This window comes from Corvus hawaiiensis, chromosome 4 (genome assembly GCF_020740725.1).
Source record: "Corvus hawaiiensis isolate bCorHaw1 chromosome 4, bCorHaw1.pri.cur, whole genome shotgun sequence".
Taxonomy (NCBI): domain Eukaryota; kingdom Metazoa; phylum Chordata; class Aves; order Passeriformes; family Corvidae; genus Corvus; species Corvus hawaiiensis.
The window spans coordinates 43,477,233-43,493,109 of NC_063216.1; the positions used below are offsets into that span (position 1 = coordinate 43,477,233).

The 15,877-nt window shown below is 39.5% G+C and overlaps 1 protein-coding gene across 1 annotated transcript in view; it reads right to left on the reverse strand.

Moving 5' to 3' along the window:
* Positions 1-15,877, reverse strand: part of TPH2 (tryptophan hydroxylase 2) — a 50,934-nt gene that overhangs the window by 27,569 nt on the left and 7,488 nt on the right. Inside the window, exons 5-8 of the mRNA XM_048302666.1 lie at positions 14,640-14,707; positions 8,406-8,602; positions 6,574-6,709; positions 1,115-1,241 (exon numbers count right to left, since the gene is read on the reverse strand). Coding sequence (XP_048158623.1) covers positions 1,115-1,241; positions 6,574-6,709; positions 8,406-8,602; positions 14,640-14,707 — 528 coding nt within the window. The remainder of the gene's footprint in view (positions 1-1,114; positions 1,242-6,573; positions 6,710-8,405; positions 8,603-14,639; positions 14,708-15,877) is intronic.

Here is a 15,877-nt window from a genome sequence, read left to right on the forward strand (position 1 = left end):
TCTGCTAAACCAGTGCATCGAAACTTCTACAGTTTAATTGAACCTAATTTGATTCCACATCCAACACTTATTTCCAAGCCTTTAAAACCCCACTGCGCTTCTTGTATAGAAAAGCAGCAGTATGCTGCAAAAGTTTTAAAGTTACCAATTCTACTGCTCAAAGAATTTTTCAGAAGATAAAAAATGTTTAAACATGAAGCTTTTTAAATGTGCAGGTTTTTTAATCCAATATAGTTCCTTAAATTATTTGCAGCATTAGTTTCAACAGGATCCACAAAAGGAAATACACAGTAAGTCAACACAACTGAACAAAGCAAGTGGTAAAGACCAGTGGTCACTAATTTATGTCATGATGCAAAGAGTTGCATTCAAGTTACTGGAACATGGCAATAGAGCAGGGCTCACAGGTGGTCAGGAGCAGAGAGTCATGACAACTTGACAGGGTCCCTCACACAAAGGCCATGAGGCTCCAGTAGCAGCAGCATCTAACAGCTTTAACACACAGACAGTTCACACTGTCTGCTAGCTTGTGTGCCTCACTTGATGCAACATAGAATCCATCTCCCAGCTGAGGCACTTGGTCTTGATCTAGATCTACTGCTGCACAGCCTTGGCTTAGTAACAATGCATTCTCCAAGGGAAGCAGCAGGCAAGGATGCAGTGTCATCTTAAAATCCATCACACACTGCAATACAACTAAGAGCTGCAAAACTGAACAGTGAGTACAGAAATGCCAGTGCTAAGAGCCAAAGTGGCCACCTGTGGAGGAGCTAATAGTCTAGAGATCAGAGCACACATCAAAATGTTTTAGATTGGGGGTTTTTTTCCAAGTTTACCTTTCTTACTTGTTTCCAGCACCATAAAGCAGACAAAATTCATCTCAGCTAGCCCTGAAAATTGGTGATTATTGCAAATAAAAAGTGAAACTGATTACCTAGTGTGATCAGCTTTGGTCTTCTTAAAAACAATGGAACACCTAAAGCTCTGTGATTGTCACATCATAGTCACCTGGAACCTGAAAATGTAGTCAGCTCTAATAAGACAATGCACATCAGTTCATCAGCTAAAAAGGAGGAGAGATGAGAGAGTATGCCACAAAAAGATTTTGACTCACAGTGGCTAATTTCTGAACATCTTCATCAGATGCCCCCAGTGAAGCGAGGCCTATCTCTTGCGAAAACTGTGCAAATTTGGGATCAGCAAGTAGAGGCACATGTCCCAAGAGTTCATGGCATGTATCCCTAAGGGAATGGAAATGAAAAGAGAGTCATTAGAGAAATAAATTAATTAAGCAATTATTATGGTATTAAACATAAGCCATTTTACATGAGTCTGATCCCTACCTGAGAAGTCTGACAAGGAAACATGGTTTTTATAGTGTAGTTCTTCCCATGGTTTCTATGTGTAAGTAGAAACACAGACATTTGCTTCTGTTAAATAGGCTAGAAGTCATTTAACCCCAGCTGTTCTGTGATTTGCTCATCATTTCCAGATTGAGTGGAAGAGCCTGATCACTACTATCTTTCAGACTTGGTGACATGAAGACTGAACTGCCCAGAGGAAAGCCAGATGTCTCACAAGTAGTCTTCAGCTTTTCTCTCCACGTGAATCAAAATCCAACATATTCCCTCTTCCTCTTCTCCATTCCTCTTTCTGTACCTGGGTAGCACTCCACATCAAACATTTTGCCACTTGCCCCCAGAAATTTGGGACAACATTTACAGAGGTTTCTGTGTGCTTAATTTCTCATTTAGTCATGAGATCCTACAGCAATTACTGGGTAGTTTTGTTGTGCAGTCTACTTTTCGGCAAGCATTTCGGCAAGATTTCAGAAGAAGCAGAGAATCCAAATAATTTCAAAAAGAACAGCTGTTCACATCTGTAAGTGCATTGTTAGTCATGACAAAGTGCAGATATAAGTGTACAAGAAACTGCTAACGGAAGTGCACATGCATCATCTACAAAAGCTTTCAAACAATTCTGAAAGTTTTGCTGCATTTGTTCGCAGGAAATAATGGACTTGGTAGTAAAGTTCACTTTAAAAATCCAATCTGACATTTCCTTTGCTTTTGTCTCTTCAAAGACATTTCTCTTTTTTTTTTTTCCTAAGCCGTAAACAAATGTTTTAAAGGCAGGGAGAAAACATCAAGTTTTCTGCCTTCTATCCAAAATCCTCCAATTTGTCTTTTATAAACTATGTTTGTTTGAAAAGTCACAGAACATGACATTTCAGATAAATCATGAATAGAAAAACAACACTCTATATCATTTAAAGTCTTCTTACTCAGTATCTTCACCAAGAAGTCTGAACCAATAATGTGTAGGTAGACGCTCGCAAATAGAAGTTTCTGAATGTACAAATGAAGATTAAAAGTTTTGGTATCCCTAGTTTGCCCCACCAAAAATGTATCAAATACAATTCCAATACTGGAGGGCCACATACAAGTCTTCCTTTTCAGTCCAAATGGTCTCCCTGACAGACGCAGAGCAACTTTTGCTCATGTTACAGTCACACTTTCTGGTGAGTGAAGCACCACTCTGAAGTTGTGTGCGACAAGTTTGAGCCAACTTCATATGTAATTCATTGAAGACCCATAGCCTAGATGGTAGTCCCTTTCTCATTGGAACTCAGACTGAAAAAAATGGTTAGCTCTTCATGCCTCCATTTCTTTGTTCAGGATGTGGTTTGCATCATTTGACTGGATAATCATCAAAGCTAAAGACCCTTCTTTAATTAACTCAGTTCCAGTCACAACAATTTCTTGTATCATCTCCTGCAAAATTGAGGAGATCACTAACAATGCAAAGGACAGCTGGGAAATGTAGTTTGCAGTCTGCCAGACACACCACTTCCCAGTGCCAAGCAATTCACTGGAGGAACATGATTTCTCCAACCATCAACTTCCAACATAAAAATGGGCCACAAAGCCCATTCTCTGGATGCCCAGCACACCAATTCTTACCTCCGCTGAGCAAATGGACACTAATTGCTTAGCATCTGTGCTGCACTACATCAGTCCAGACATATTTAGCTTTTTATCAGTAGTTCAAGCAGAAGCAAAAAAGATACAGCAAAACTGGCTCCAACTTCCTGGCTCCAGGTAAGCACACTCGTCTGCGGGCAGGCTTCTACAGCAGCATCACTACTACTGGCACCTGAGCGAGCATCTACATCTCCATTTTTCTGTGCTGAAGCCACAAGCCCCAGAAACAAATAAGCAAAGATGACTTATTCCCAGCTTGTGGTAGTCTGTTAACCCACTGTTTTCGGGATGCCATGTTCCCCTTCCTGCTCCCCCCTGCCCTAGCCTTGGCCACTCCCTCGGTTTCTCCCTATTTGCTCCTGTACCCCAACCCCGCCCAGGGACCGCCCCTGGGCCCTGACAAAACCCCCCCGCACCCAGACCACGAGGTCTCTCTGTCTCTGGGAATCGCAGGGGCAAGATGTGATTAAAGTCCTCTCAAATCCCTATGACAGACCCTTCTCGCCTTCCTCGCCATCACTGGCTGTAACACTGATAGCTGGCCGGAGCAACATCGCGGGATTGTCCGAAATGGACTACGGGATGTGACCGGGTCGCATTGCCCTAAGCAACCTCACTGAGCTCTCAGGAAGCTACAGCCTGCTAAGCTAAACCTAGCGACTACACCACCAGTCCTGTACTGGGACACATGGTCTTTTTTATGTCCACCCTTGCAGACAAAATGAGAACAGACAAAGCCTAATCCCATTAACTTGTCTCTCTTGGCAAGGGGAAGAGAATGAGGAGGCAGAAGATATTTCTCTCATGCCTTTAGCTTGTAGATTCTTCTACTGCAAAGTAGTATTTTGAATGTGCACTTATAAAGAGGGGAGCTTGAAGCAAAAAGCTTATGAACAAAAAAAAACAAATCCACAAAATCTTTCAGGCAGAAACATGAACCGGCATTTGCAATTGTCATTGGAGTCTCTCAGCTTTGCTGCCAGTCTGGCCCTTTGTAGATAGTCTAAACAATATAATTCTTCGCTTAACTACCAAGGCTTGATTCTTTTGTTTTGTCTTATTCTGAAAATAATTAAGTTCCTTTAATTTATTCACACACATTGCTGAAAGAAAATAAGATTTTTGTAATGCACTTTTCACGGCAAAAGATTTTTCTTGGAGTAAATTAGTTAGTAGAGCAGAAGAAATCTACATAGCTCTTTGAATGTTGTAGAAACATAATTAAAATCAGGAAGAAATATGTTTTTAAATGCATATGGTAGTGATACAGATCAAACCAAATGAACTCTCTAATTTGTATCTAGCTCTATAACTTGTGTGTTAAATCTGACGGAAAGCCCACTGAAGTCAAAGGGAGCATTTTTACCAGGTTTATATCATTGAAATGCAACATTCACCAGCCAGGAACCTGCAGCAGACCTCATTATGGCCCCATATATCAACCAGGAGATCTCAGGGCACTGCAGCTACTGCAGAAGATGAAGAGCTGTCCACTCAAAAAAGCACCAGGCTTTCACTCTACACTTCCAGTAACAGTTACTATGTGTTTTATATTATGGAAAAACCTAAACACATTTTAAAAGGGATTTTCAAAACTTTCCTGTGGAGCTCCTGATAGCAAGTACACATTACTTAACTAATGTGAACCAGTAGGTCTGCAAGAAAAGAGTATAACATCATTAGAAAATAACAATTTAAATTCTCTGTTAGTCCTATTTAGAGGTGTTAAGACCATAACCTGTATTTTAAGTTCAGCCCAAATAAGGAATAAAAACCTTCATTCTAATGCAACTGTTGTTATTACCAGTGACTTTCCAGACAGCATGACCAGAAATGTTACAAAAAAAGCAGCTGCCATTACTACTAAGGATCAGCTATGATCCACTGCATAATTCTGAATGTAAGAAGCATCCTGAAAACTACAGCGTTCTCAAATACACAAATCAATGAACCAGAGAACATTAGGAAAAGCACAGACACACTTAAGTGCTTCCTGGAAGATGTTATTGCCTTTATCCTGTTGGAGTTATGTACCTAAATCTCTTATCACTAGATGAAAATGTTCTTCTAGTTTGTACTAAGTTAATAAACATCATCATTCTTTTGCTGAGCACTGGTACATGCTGCAGTCTGAAACACTGGCTTCCTACAGGAGAGGAAATCATTGATGCAATGCCTGGTACTTCCTTTGTATCATTTATTTTTTTTGAAATATCTAAAGATATTTTTAAATAGACCAGAAGAGGTTCAGCCCTTCCTTCCATTCGAGCCCCTCTTTCAAGATTTTATATTGTATCAATTTACCTACGAATTTAAGAGATTAAATTTCTAATTACAGAGGTTATAGAAGTGACTGTATTCCTTCAGGGATCACTACCTCCTTTCCAAAAGAAACCAACACACAAAACTGGCCTCAGAGCACTTCAGCAAGTACTTTGCCCAGTTCAGATACTGAGGAAAAAGGTAGCTAAGTGTCTAACAGCACCACCTGGTGACTCCTGCCAGAATAAAGCCACAGCATTTCTAGATACAGCTTAGTATGCCGTGCCATGAAACCTTTTATATTCAAAAATATTACTGCATGGTTTTGGCAGTCGATTCATAAAATCAAACTTAGGCATGAGTCCAAATTTTTACAAGACTGGAGCGGAATATATATGTATGAATCCTTTGTGTAAATTTGGGCAAAAATCAAATACACTCAAGTAGTCCAAGCTGATTAAACCACAGCTACAGATTCATGCTAACTGCCTGGTGACTGATTCACTGCAAAAATGTCGTTCCTGTGGTTACAAGATCAGCAGATACCTTTGGTAAACTACCTCCATATTATCTAAATGACACATGCTATTCTGCTATTACTGCACAGAACACAACATGTACAACACAAGACATACTATTTCTTTGGTCTTCTTTTCTCCCAGTTTCCATCAAAAGACTATATGCCAAAATATTTCATACTGACTCTCGATATTCTGTTTTGGAAAAGCTGCAATGCTGTCCCATAAAAGTCATCATTAAAGTATTTCTTATTTCTGTCATAATTTCCCTGTAACAGGCTTCATAGCTAATGTTCTCTCTTGGTAAGAGAATAGTGCCCCGTGTCTTGCTTGTGCTGTGTTATAGGACAGAAACGAAGTTCAGCTGTGGAATCAGGTCCAAAAAAAAAAAAAAAAAAAAGGGGAACACAGAAGACCAAATTAAAATTCTAAAAGCAGGTTTTCTCAAGATATTCAGGGGGGTTTTATCCACAACTTCTTTCTAGTTGTCCAGCAGAAAATAAAATTGTAGACACTTCTTCAGTATTTTTAGGTGAAAACTCTATTTTCCACTGAAATATAACCTAAATAGTATTTCTGACCCACTACATAAATAACCCAGTTATTTAAGACCCTTGTAAAAAGTCAACAAAAAAGTCTTTGAATTAAATTCCGGCTTGCCAATGTGAAGGATTTTGTCATCAACAGTGTAAGAAGAATTTCACATTTTGTAGGAAGGTTCATCTTTTCAATCTTGGCAAATCCAATTGGTTCTTCTAAGAAATTAGTGAGCATATTTTTTCAGTACTAAAGCAAATGAAGCAACTTACGGTTCAGGCGTGTAGAGGGGATCTGAGCCATGCCGTATGTACTGAGTACAGTGAAAGACTCTGTATGCTAAGCCAGCTAAAAAATCACGGGGAGACAGGTATCCAGCAACTGGTCTCACTGTGAAGCCAGACCGTTCTGAAGTGAAGGAGATAATAAAAGACCACATTACATATATCACTGTATCTGTTGTTAATTATTCTACCAGAAGCATGACACAAAGAATCTTGATGATCACTCCACATATTTTTCAATTATTCCATACAAGAAATATTTTGCATTGCTAGCATATGTATAATGAAAACAGCTGGAAGTATTTCAAAGTTGGTCTGAATATCTTCATCTAGAAAAAAATGCTAAGGTACCATAAGTGATGTTCTTAAAATTTTTATGTCTGGTACCAAATGGGAGAGAAGTTTCCATATTGGAAAGTATGCAAAATATGTTAAAAAATTAACAGAACAGAATAGGATTAAAACAAATCTGTCCTCATTTTTACAGATAAATTATTGTTTGTGTCAATAAAATACTGATTTTTATAGTTGAGGTCCTCATTTAAGTATTTAACATGTTCCTTTGTCAGATTAGTCCCAGAGTGGAAGAGTTTCAGACTCAGTGACTTTGAAAAGCACGTTTCTCTCAAAAATTAATTCTTTATTCTTCCGAAGTTTTTACAGGACAATGTTGCAAGTTTTTCTGCAACAGATAGTACTACCTGCTCTATGTAGTCTGAGAACGTATTTCTGAAAGACATGTGAGATTTTGAATTTCTAGCTAGGAATTAAAAATATGTACAATTTGCCATCATTCCTTAGAGACCATAACACAATATATGAGAGACCCAGAAGGACATAAGCAAATTCAAAGAATGATGAGTCAGCTATTAGCAAATGCAGGTTTTCACAAACAAGAATTATGGATGAAGCATAGACTGAGGAATGTAAGCCTGTCATTAAAAATTCTGTATTTCCTTTAGCCTTTCCATATATATATTTGGAACAAAATGCTTAGCTAATTATTCTCTTACCAGCACATACGTTTGGTTTGTTTTTTTCAAACATCCACCTTTATAATATTTTAGTTCCTGAGTAAGAGGTTTAAGGAACAAATATAAGTATCTGAAGGGACCTTTGAGGAGAAATTAAAATCTTAAATTGACTCTTTGGTGGCTTTCCTCTAGAGCTAAAAACAACAGGTCCATATCTCCCACATTTTCCATATGGGATACATTTCCATTACAAATGAAAAATAAGAATTTATTTTCAAACTGAAATATGTAATACACGGATCCTTTAAAAAATAAAATGAAAGAGAAGCACCACATCACCTATGGTGTCCAACACATCTTTTTCAACATACAAATATAAGGACTAGCTTCAGGTGGTCTTGAGCACTCAGGAAAGGCTCATATTCACCAGGCTACACAACAATGTAGCCAAATCTGCTCTCCACTTTAAATTCAGTTATCTTGGCATCTGACTCCTCCTTTTTCCTGCCTGGACATTTGGGGGATGCCCAGTGTGGTTATCAGAAATCCCCATCTGTGGCAACGAGAGAGCAGCACTAACTCAACTCTTCGTTTTCACCGTACCAAAGGATTTTCTCCCTGTACAAGATATTACATGCTTTACATGTTCAGCTGATTAATTTCTCTCTTGAAAATACCTACATAAAACTGTCTTGACTCAAAAAACTCTGCCATGGAGAACACCAAAACCAGAATGATACTTCAGACAATGCTGTGAGTCTTTTAATTCAATGTAATTTGTACTCCATACTAACAGAGTGTTTTCATGAAACTGCTATCTATTGATAAATCGAATATGAATCTTACCTTTAAGAAAAATTGAAACATCTTCCAACTGAGGCACATTATCTTCCCTGTATCCACAGTACTTGGTCAGCAGAGGAAAGTTTTTTAAATATTCCCGACAAGCATGGGTGGGATAGAGTTTACTGAGTTCCCTAAATACCACCCCCCAAGTTTTAACTTCTTCAGCTGTGTACTCCACTCTGGGAATGGGTTGGCCACTGCAGGAAAAAAAAAAAAAAAAAGCATCTGAATACAACTAGACTGTAGACAGATTGTAGATACCAACATTTCCATAAAAAGTATTATGTAAATAAAGGCAAATTAGACTATTAAAACTATATGAACTATCTTAAACTGATAGCTTGATGCGTCTTCCTTAGAATTATTTCTTGATGATATAATGTACATATTCTATCATTTCTTCAAGAACTGTGCTTCTTACTAAACAATCACATTATTTCTTAATCTTTGTACATATCATAGTAGAAAGATGGATTTCTTATACACCATGTTCCTACATGAGACTAATATTTTTCCACTTATTGCCAAGTGGATAGCTGAAGATCCTGATTCAGTCTAACATGTAGATTCAGTAAGAACTTCAGCAGACTGCATTCTCTATCCTTTAAAATAAATTCTAAAAATTCTCTATTCTTTAAAATACATAATATTCACACAGCATCAAATGCTGGGTGAAGACTAGACAATTACATAAATGCTTAGAAGTGTATGGACCAAAATAAAAACTGTATATTTATTGCTTAGACTGTTGTTTACATGTGCAGATATGTTTGGAACCCCAAATTCATGCAGGACTACATTATGAGAAAGCTCATCTCAGAGCCAGCAGCCCAGCCTAAGTGAAACTAAGCATTTAAATACATATCTTCTTTTATTTCTGCCCTGTTCCTCTGCCCCCTCCCCCTTGCACCAATGTACAGATATTGCAAAGCAGGAGCCTTCCAGGGTACCTGCAAATCTGTTTCTGACATCCAAGATTTGCCTTGCGTAGTTACAGTTAATTCAAAACCAACTGACAATGTGAACATTGCAAAGAGCTCCTTCCAGCTTGCATTACTTTGTATTTAGCTGTAAGGAATTTCCCATGTCATGGTCATGGGCCATCGTCTCATGTCATTAATTCCCCCTAGAAATGTTATAATGTTTCTCTGGATTTAATATTCACAATCTAGAATATGTAACCTCTGCAATCTGCCTTCTCCACAGGCATCTTCTTCTGCTGCACTGTAATTACGTACAGATTGGCAAAGGGATTCACAAGGTCCTCCTCCGCTCCATCAGTCCTTATCTCTCACTCTCCTGCCACAGGGCTGGCAATGTGGGCACTCCCAGCCCAGTGCTGCAGCTTCCCCAGTACCACAGACAGCAGCTGATCAGGCGTATCAGGCACGGGGAACTCCACTGCAGCAGGAGAAGCACAGTGCTGGGCTTTTGCTGGCAGTTCTTGCCCAATTCATAATCCTGTCTCCACTGTACAAGGTAACAAGGAATAAGCCCTCATGTCACATTTGATTGCTGTTACGCAGTCCCTACATGCACAAGAGAGGATCATCTGCCCTACATTCATTGTGGTCGTCCCCTCATCTTTATTGAAAATTTACCATTTAATCCCCCTGCCTGCCATGGTATCAAAGGATTTTGATCCATGGCAGTTATCTGTCAGTCAAAGGCAACTTTGTATGAGGTACTCGTACTTGGTAGGGACTGCTGAATATCCAATAAATGAAGTAGTTCCCTGTCAGCCCCTTTTGCAGACATGACAAGAATTGCAACACATCTAGTGAAGTATTTCTCATCCACAGCAGCTGCTCTGGGTTTGTGCCATCCTGCACTGGGAGACAGTCCTTCAGGTCTAGTATCTGTCTTCCCCCTTAACACTTCATAAGCCTTAAGCTGCCTGCCAGCTCATGGAAAGCATAGCACAGCTATTCTGAACTGTACTATGCATGACAGATACAAGCAGGTTGCTACTCCATCCACTTGCACTAGCCAGAATACCCAGCCTCATCCCTTTTCCTTTGGCCTGACCCCTACTATGAATACTGCCACTATGGGTCAGCACTGGCACATCAAGGAGGAGGAGGAGATGTTTTTATTTAGCCTGTCACTAGAAAGGCATAAACACAATCAAGGATCTGAAGCTTGTTCACTGCTCACTAAAAGGTTTATAACTTAGTTATTGTTTCAATTAATTCATTAGTACTGAAGTAAGGTTCACTGAACATTAATTCCTTAATAGGCTTTATGCCTAGGAGAGCTGATCTTATTTCCATCTGATCAGATACTGCTTTCTTTATAGAGAGAATCAAGGCAGCCAGACTTGTGGGAGGATCTATGCCTTTTTCCCTCAGCTCTGCAAACTTCATATTTCTTACCTTCTTATTTCAACAAGCAAGATCCATCTTGCACTCAAACATTTCAGTAAATCACGGAAATGGCCAACCTGCAAAGCCAGTTTCCTTGTGGCTAAGATGACTGTACAAGATAACCTAATGTGAATTTTTATTTCTCCTTATTAAAATAGGGTCTTTCCATTTTGCCATGGTCATGAGCTATCAACTTGTATTATTAATTCCCTCTTGAACATCATATGTTTCCTCCAGATTTAATTTTCTCAACACTTTTCCAAACCCTAATCAGTCTCAAAGGACTAATTAGCAAGATTAACACATTTTCACTATCTTTAGGATAGAAGCTAAGTGAAGGAGGGAGGAATATGGTGTTTTTTATTGGGTTTTTGGTCCATTTATTTCATACAGCTGATCTTCACTGCTATGCTCTATTAACATGTCTTTTCCTTTAATGCCTGGCTCCAGCAAATATCTGCTCCTCCAAGTTCACTTTGCAATGTTTCTGACTCTCTCTCTCCATTACAGACACCACTTCGTGTTCAAGCAAAGCAAAGCATCTACCACTATAGAACAGTAGCAATTAATAAAGGAAATGCTGATCTGGGATTTTCAACTCAACTTTTTATGGAGCCAATTCCTTGCAGCCAAATCTCTTTGTTTTTTGGTTTTTTGTTTTTTTTTTTTTAAGGAAACAAGTGTGGATTGTTGTTTTTTTCACAGTGGAAAATGATAAGTAGAAACACATCAAGCCTCAGTAAGTGATTAGGAAGGTCACTTGCCTGGAAGACACTGAGAGGTGTTTATCCCCAAGGAGAGCAGCCCTTGTGAAAGAGATGTTCTGTTTGTAGAAATAGGTAAATAGTCATTAGACAACTGAAGAGAGTGTGATGAGACTGTGATGTAGTGTCAAGACACCTCTGGTAACTCTGAGCTCCACAGCATTGGTAGCAGAAACAGCCCAGCTGTATAGCAGCACAGAGTCTTCCCTGAGCTGATTTGCCTTTCCTCAGCATGGCTTAGGCTGTGCTGCAGCAGGCTACTGGGGGTATCTCCCTGGGCTGTCTCTCCATGGATACCCAGAGACAGACTGACTGTACAGACCAGTAGATACAGCATGTCCCTGGGGGTAAGGATAACCACTGCAGGAGACCTGAAGTATGAATGAGATTTTGACACATTAGGTAACTGCCCTAACCACTGGTCTCCCAGTCTTTTTCTGGTCCCTAGCTAAGAGTATTTGAAGCCTCTTCTTTTCTTTCTGCTTGCAATAATAGGACAAGTTTGAAATCTTTTAAAGGCTTGGAAAGATGAGTGGAATGAAGGAGTACATCTGAGCAGTTTTGCTGAAGTACAAGATCCGGTCCTCAAATAACCTCTGGTTTGGATTGTGTAATTTTTATAATGTGCCTGCAAAACTGTTCTTAAGCCTTCAAAATCTAAAGAAGGAAAAGGTTTTCCTTTCCTTTATTTGTTTTATTTTCTGGAAATGTACAGGATTACTTTACGTTATTTTGCAAAATGTGTTTCTCATCTGGTTTCAGGGTGGGAAAAAACCCCACACTTTGAAGCAAAAGACCAACTACTGCCTAGCAAGCCAGCTGCATCACCTTTCCAGCACTTAGGCAGCTGAGAGGGAGAAGGAAGGAAGATGTTACCAGCAAGTTAGCTGCTGTGAAATGCACAGCACTACTGCTACCATCATGGGTAAATGGAGATCTATCCCACTTACTGAAAGAGCCTAAGAGCACACACAGCCTGTCCTCATCCACAGGTATGCACTTGACATTTCACACTGCAATAAATGCTAGGCAAGAAGCACTAACTTCACTGCAAGCATTAGACTAAAAGAAAGATAACAAATCAATCAGCTGTAAACAAACATACTGACAAAAAAGCTATCTCAACTTATGTTTGAAAGCTGGCTAAACTCAGGGCTTACCTGGACAGCCTAGAGAGCTTCTCTACCAATAAGCACCTGCCCCTGCAGGCAGCAGCTCAGTGTGCTGGATGGATGTCATTAGCACCCAGCTCAGCAAATACCACTGTGGGCGGAAAGAAAGGGGAAAGAACACTAGCACCTGCACATGTGTAGGACTGGCAATAGCTTAATGACCAGCATGGGACAAAAGTAAAGGAGAAATATAATCAGAATTAATGGTCACAAAGCAGAGTTAATCCTTCTGTTCCCTCCCCAGCCTTCTGCAGGCTTTATAATAAGCTTATACTGAAAAACCTTCAAAAATTCAGTTTTGACTTGATTCCTGACAGGATGTGCCTCCTATAGGTGGGGGGGAAAAAAGCACTTTTCATATTCTTAAATCACATAGGCAGAAATCTCATAGGAGAAAAAATGAAAAACCTGAAGAAGTGTGGATAAGAAAATGGAAAAGAACATGAAATTAATATGTTCTTTCCCTTGAGAATGAGGGCTTAAACCTGTTGCAAATAAAACCTAGAGTAGGATTACAATTAGTTGAGTGCTTCTGTGACAAGAAAATTGCAACACAGTAGGTGTTTGTAGGTAGAACAGAAAGTTTCCTAACTTCCAGGAACTGTAGCAAATTGAAAATACTGACTTGAAGTGGGAAAAAAAAATCAGAATGAGAAAACACTTGCAGTGTATTTGTGCACAGCCACCAGCTTCTCTAACTACATAGAAATGCACTGACTAAATTGTAAGAAATTTGGAGCTGTGTTGGCAAAATTGATAAATGGTCTTTTGCAGTTGAGTAGCATCATAGAACTGTTAAGGTTGGAAAAGACCTCTAAGATCATCAAGTCCAACTGTTAACTCAGCACTGCTATGTTCACCACTAAACCTTGTCCCCAAGAGCCACATCCAACCACCTTTTGGACACTTCCGGGGGTGGTGATCCCATCACTTCCCTGAGCAGCCTATTCCAATGCCCGGCCATCCTTTCAATAAAAAAATGTTTCCCAATTTCCAATCTAAACCTCCCCTTGTGCAGCTTGATGCCATTTCCTCTCATCCTGTCACTTGTCTGGGAGAAGAGGCCAATCCCCTCCTCACAGAACCTCCTTGCATAGAGTGATAAGGTCTTCCCTGAGCCTTCTTTCCTCCAGGATAAATAACCCCAGCTCCCTCAGCCACTCCTCATCAGACTTGTGGTCCAGCCCGTTCCCCAGCTCCACTGCCCTTCTCCAGCACCTCAATGTCCTTTTTACAGTGAGAGGCCCAAAACTGGACACAGGATTTGAGGTGTGGCCTCACCAGTGCTGAGTACACGGAGAGAATCACTGCCCTTGTCCTGGTGCACATACCATTTCTGATACAGGCCATGATGCCATTGGCCTTCTTGGCCACCTGGGCAACTGCTGGCTCATGGTCAGATGCTGCCAACCAGCATCTCCAAATCCTTTTCCACTGAGCAGCTTTCCAGCTAATCTTCTCCCAGCCTGCATCACTGCAGGTTTTTAAGACCCAAGTGCAGGACCCAGCACCTGGTTTGTTGAACCTCATACGATTGGCCTCAGTCCAGTATAGCATGTGCATCAAAAGAAAATAAAAATTTTGGGGTTTAGTGAGCACTTCCAACTATGTATGCTAGATATGCGTGATTCAGAAGTGTGTCAGTTTGTCAGTAAGACATGCAAATATTTGTAAAATATTTTCTAAAGTTTAAGCAGATGTGAATTAAATGCTAAAGAGAGAATGTTTGCCTTTCAAATGCTTGACTTGCCTGTAGCTGTATCAAAAATGTAACAGGATTCCAAGCATCAGGTTTGTAATTTATAGCCTACACTAAACTAGTCAAAGTTTAAAGGATGACTTTGTCTACTGTTGAACTTCATCCTACAGAATTAAGTAGAGCATGAATTCTAACTAGTCAGCAGCACAGGGAAGAACTATGCCAGTACTTACTATTTATAGCTCATGGCAACATCCACAAAGTACTTTCTTCTCTGTCGATAGACATTGTCTTTAAATCCCTTAAGCAAGGAAGAAGAGAGTCATTTACAATAAGGGCATAAAATTAGCTGTAAGTATTATAAAATAAATCATTAAAATGTTTATTTAGTACTTAGTTGCATTGTATTTTGATTAACACTGTCTACAGAAGTGCAAGAGAAAATAAGGGATTTTTTCCTTTTTTTCTTCACCGGAGTTCCACAGGAGTTCTTTCAAGACAGTTTTGTGCATAGGTACAGTCATTCATCCAAGATGTTGAAAAGGGAAACTTTTTTTTATCATTTCATCTCACTCATGTTTTTCTTGATCTGAACTCAGATCTACACACAGGTACATAGCAAAATAATCTACCTATTCTTAATATATCTGTCTTCACTAGAATCAAGCATCTAAAGATCATATGCAACTCATTTTGAAGATTCTTTTTTCAGCAGTTGCCATCTTAATCAACACACTAGGAACAGAACCATCAGCCTCCAGCACCAATCAGGCATATTGCTTCGGTTTGAGTTACAAAGGAAGGGCTCGACCTCATGGGTTACCTTTTCCATATTAAGAGCAAAAGAGTTGTATAACACATACATGCTGGCCACTTACAGCTCTTCGAGCTATTCAAAATTAGAACAAGATCTTTTCTATACCTATAAAATATAAAGACAGTTCAGGTTTGGACTACAAGAAGAGCAAATTATTTTCAAAGTAGAACTGCCTGGCTCTTGAAGATAAAAAAGGGTAAAGAGTTACCTAAGTTCCCCAGTTAGTAGCCCAGAAAGTGCATTTAAGTTTTCCCCCATCAGAGCTGAAAATTAAAATGTCTTTTTTCCTTACTGCTCACATAGACAAATGCAAAACACTGAAGCAAATGAAAAGATAACATTGTTTGATTTGAAATACTTGTATGAGCTTCCATAAAACTCAGAAGACATTTTACTGCCCCATAAACCAAAGCTGTGCTGCTGGGGCAGAGTATGGGAGGATTTCACAGGACTAGAGAAAGCCTTCAAACCTCCACTCCTGCACAGAAAAGCTTCTTTGACTGGCAAAAAGTTGCTGTAATCTGGGGGAGCCTCCTTGTCTCCTTTATACCTTTTGATGTAAATGTTGAGTTACTCAGCTGAAGACCATTCAAGAGACCTGGAAAGTGATGGAAGACAGTACAGGGAACTTAAAAGCTTGTCAAGTGTGATGAA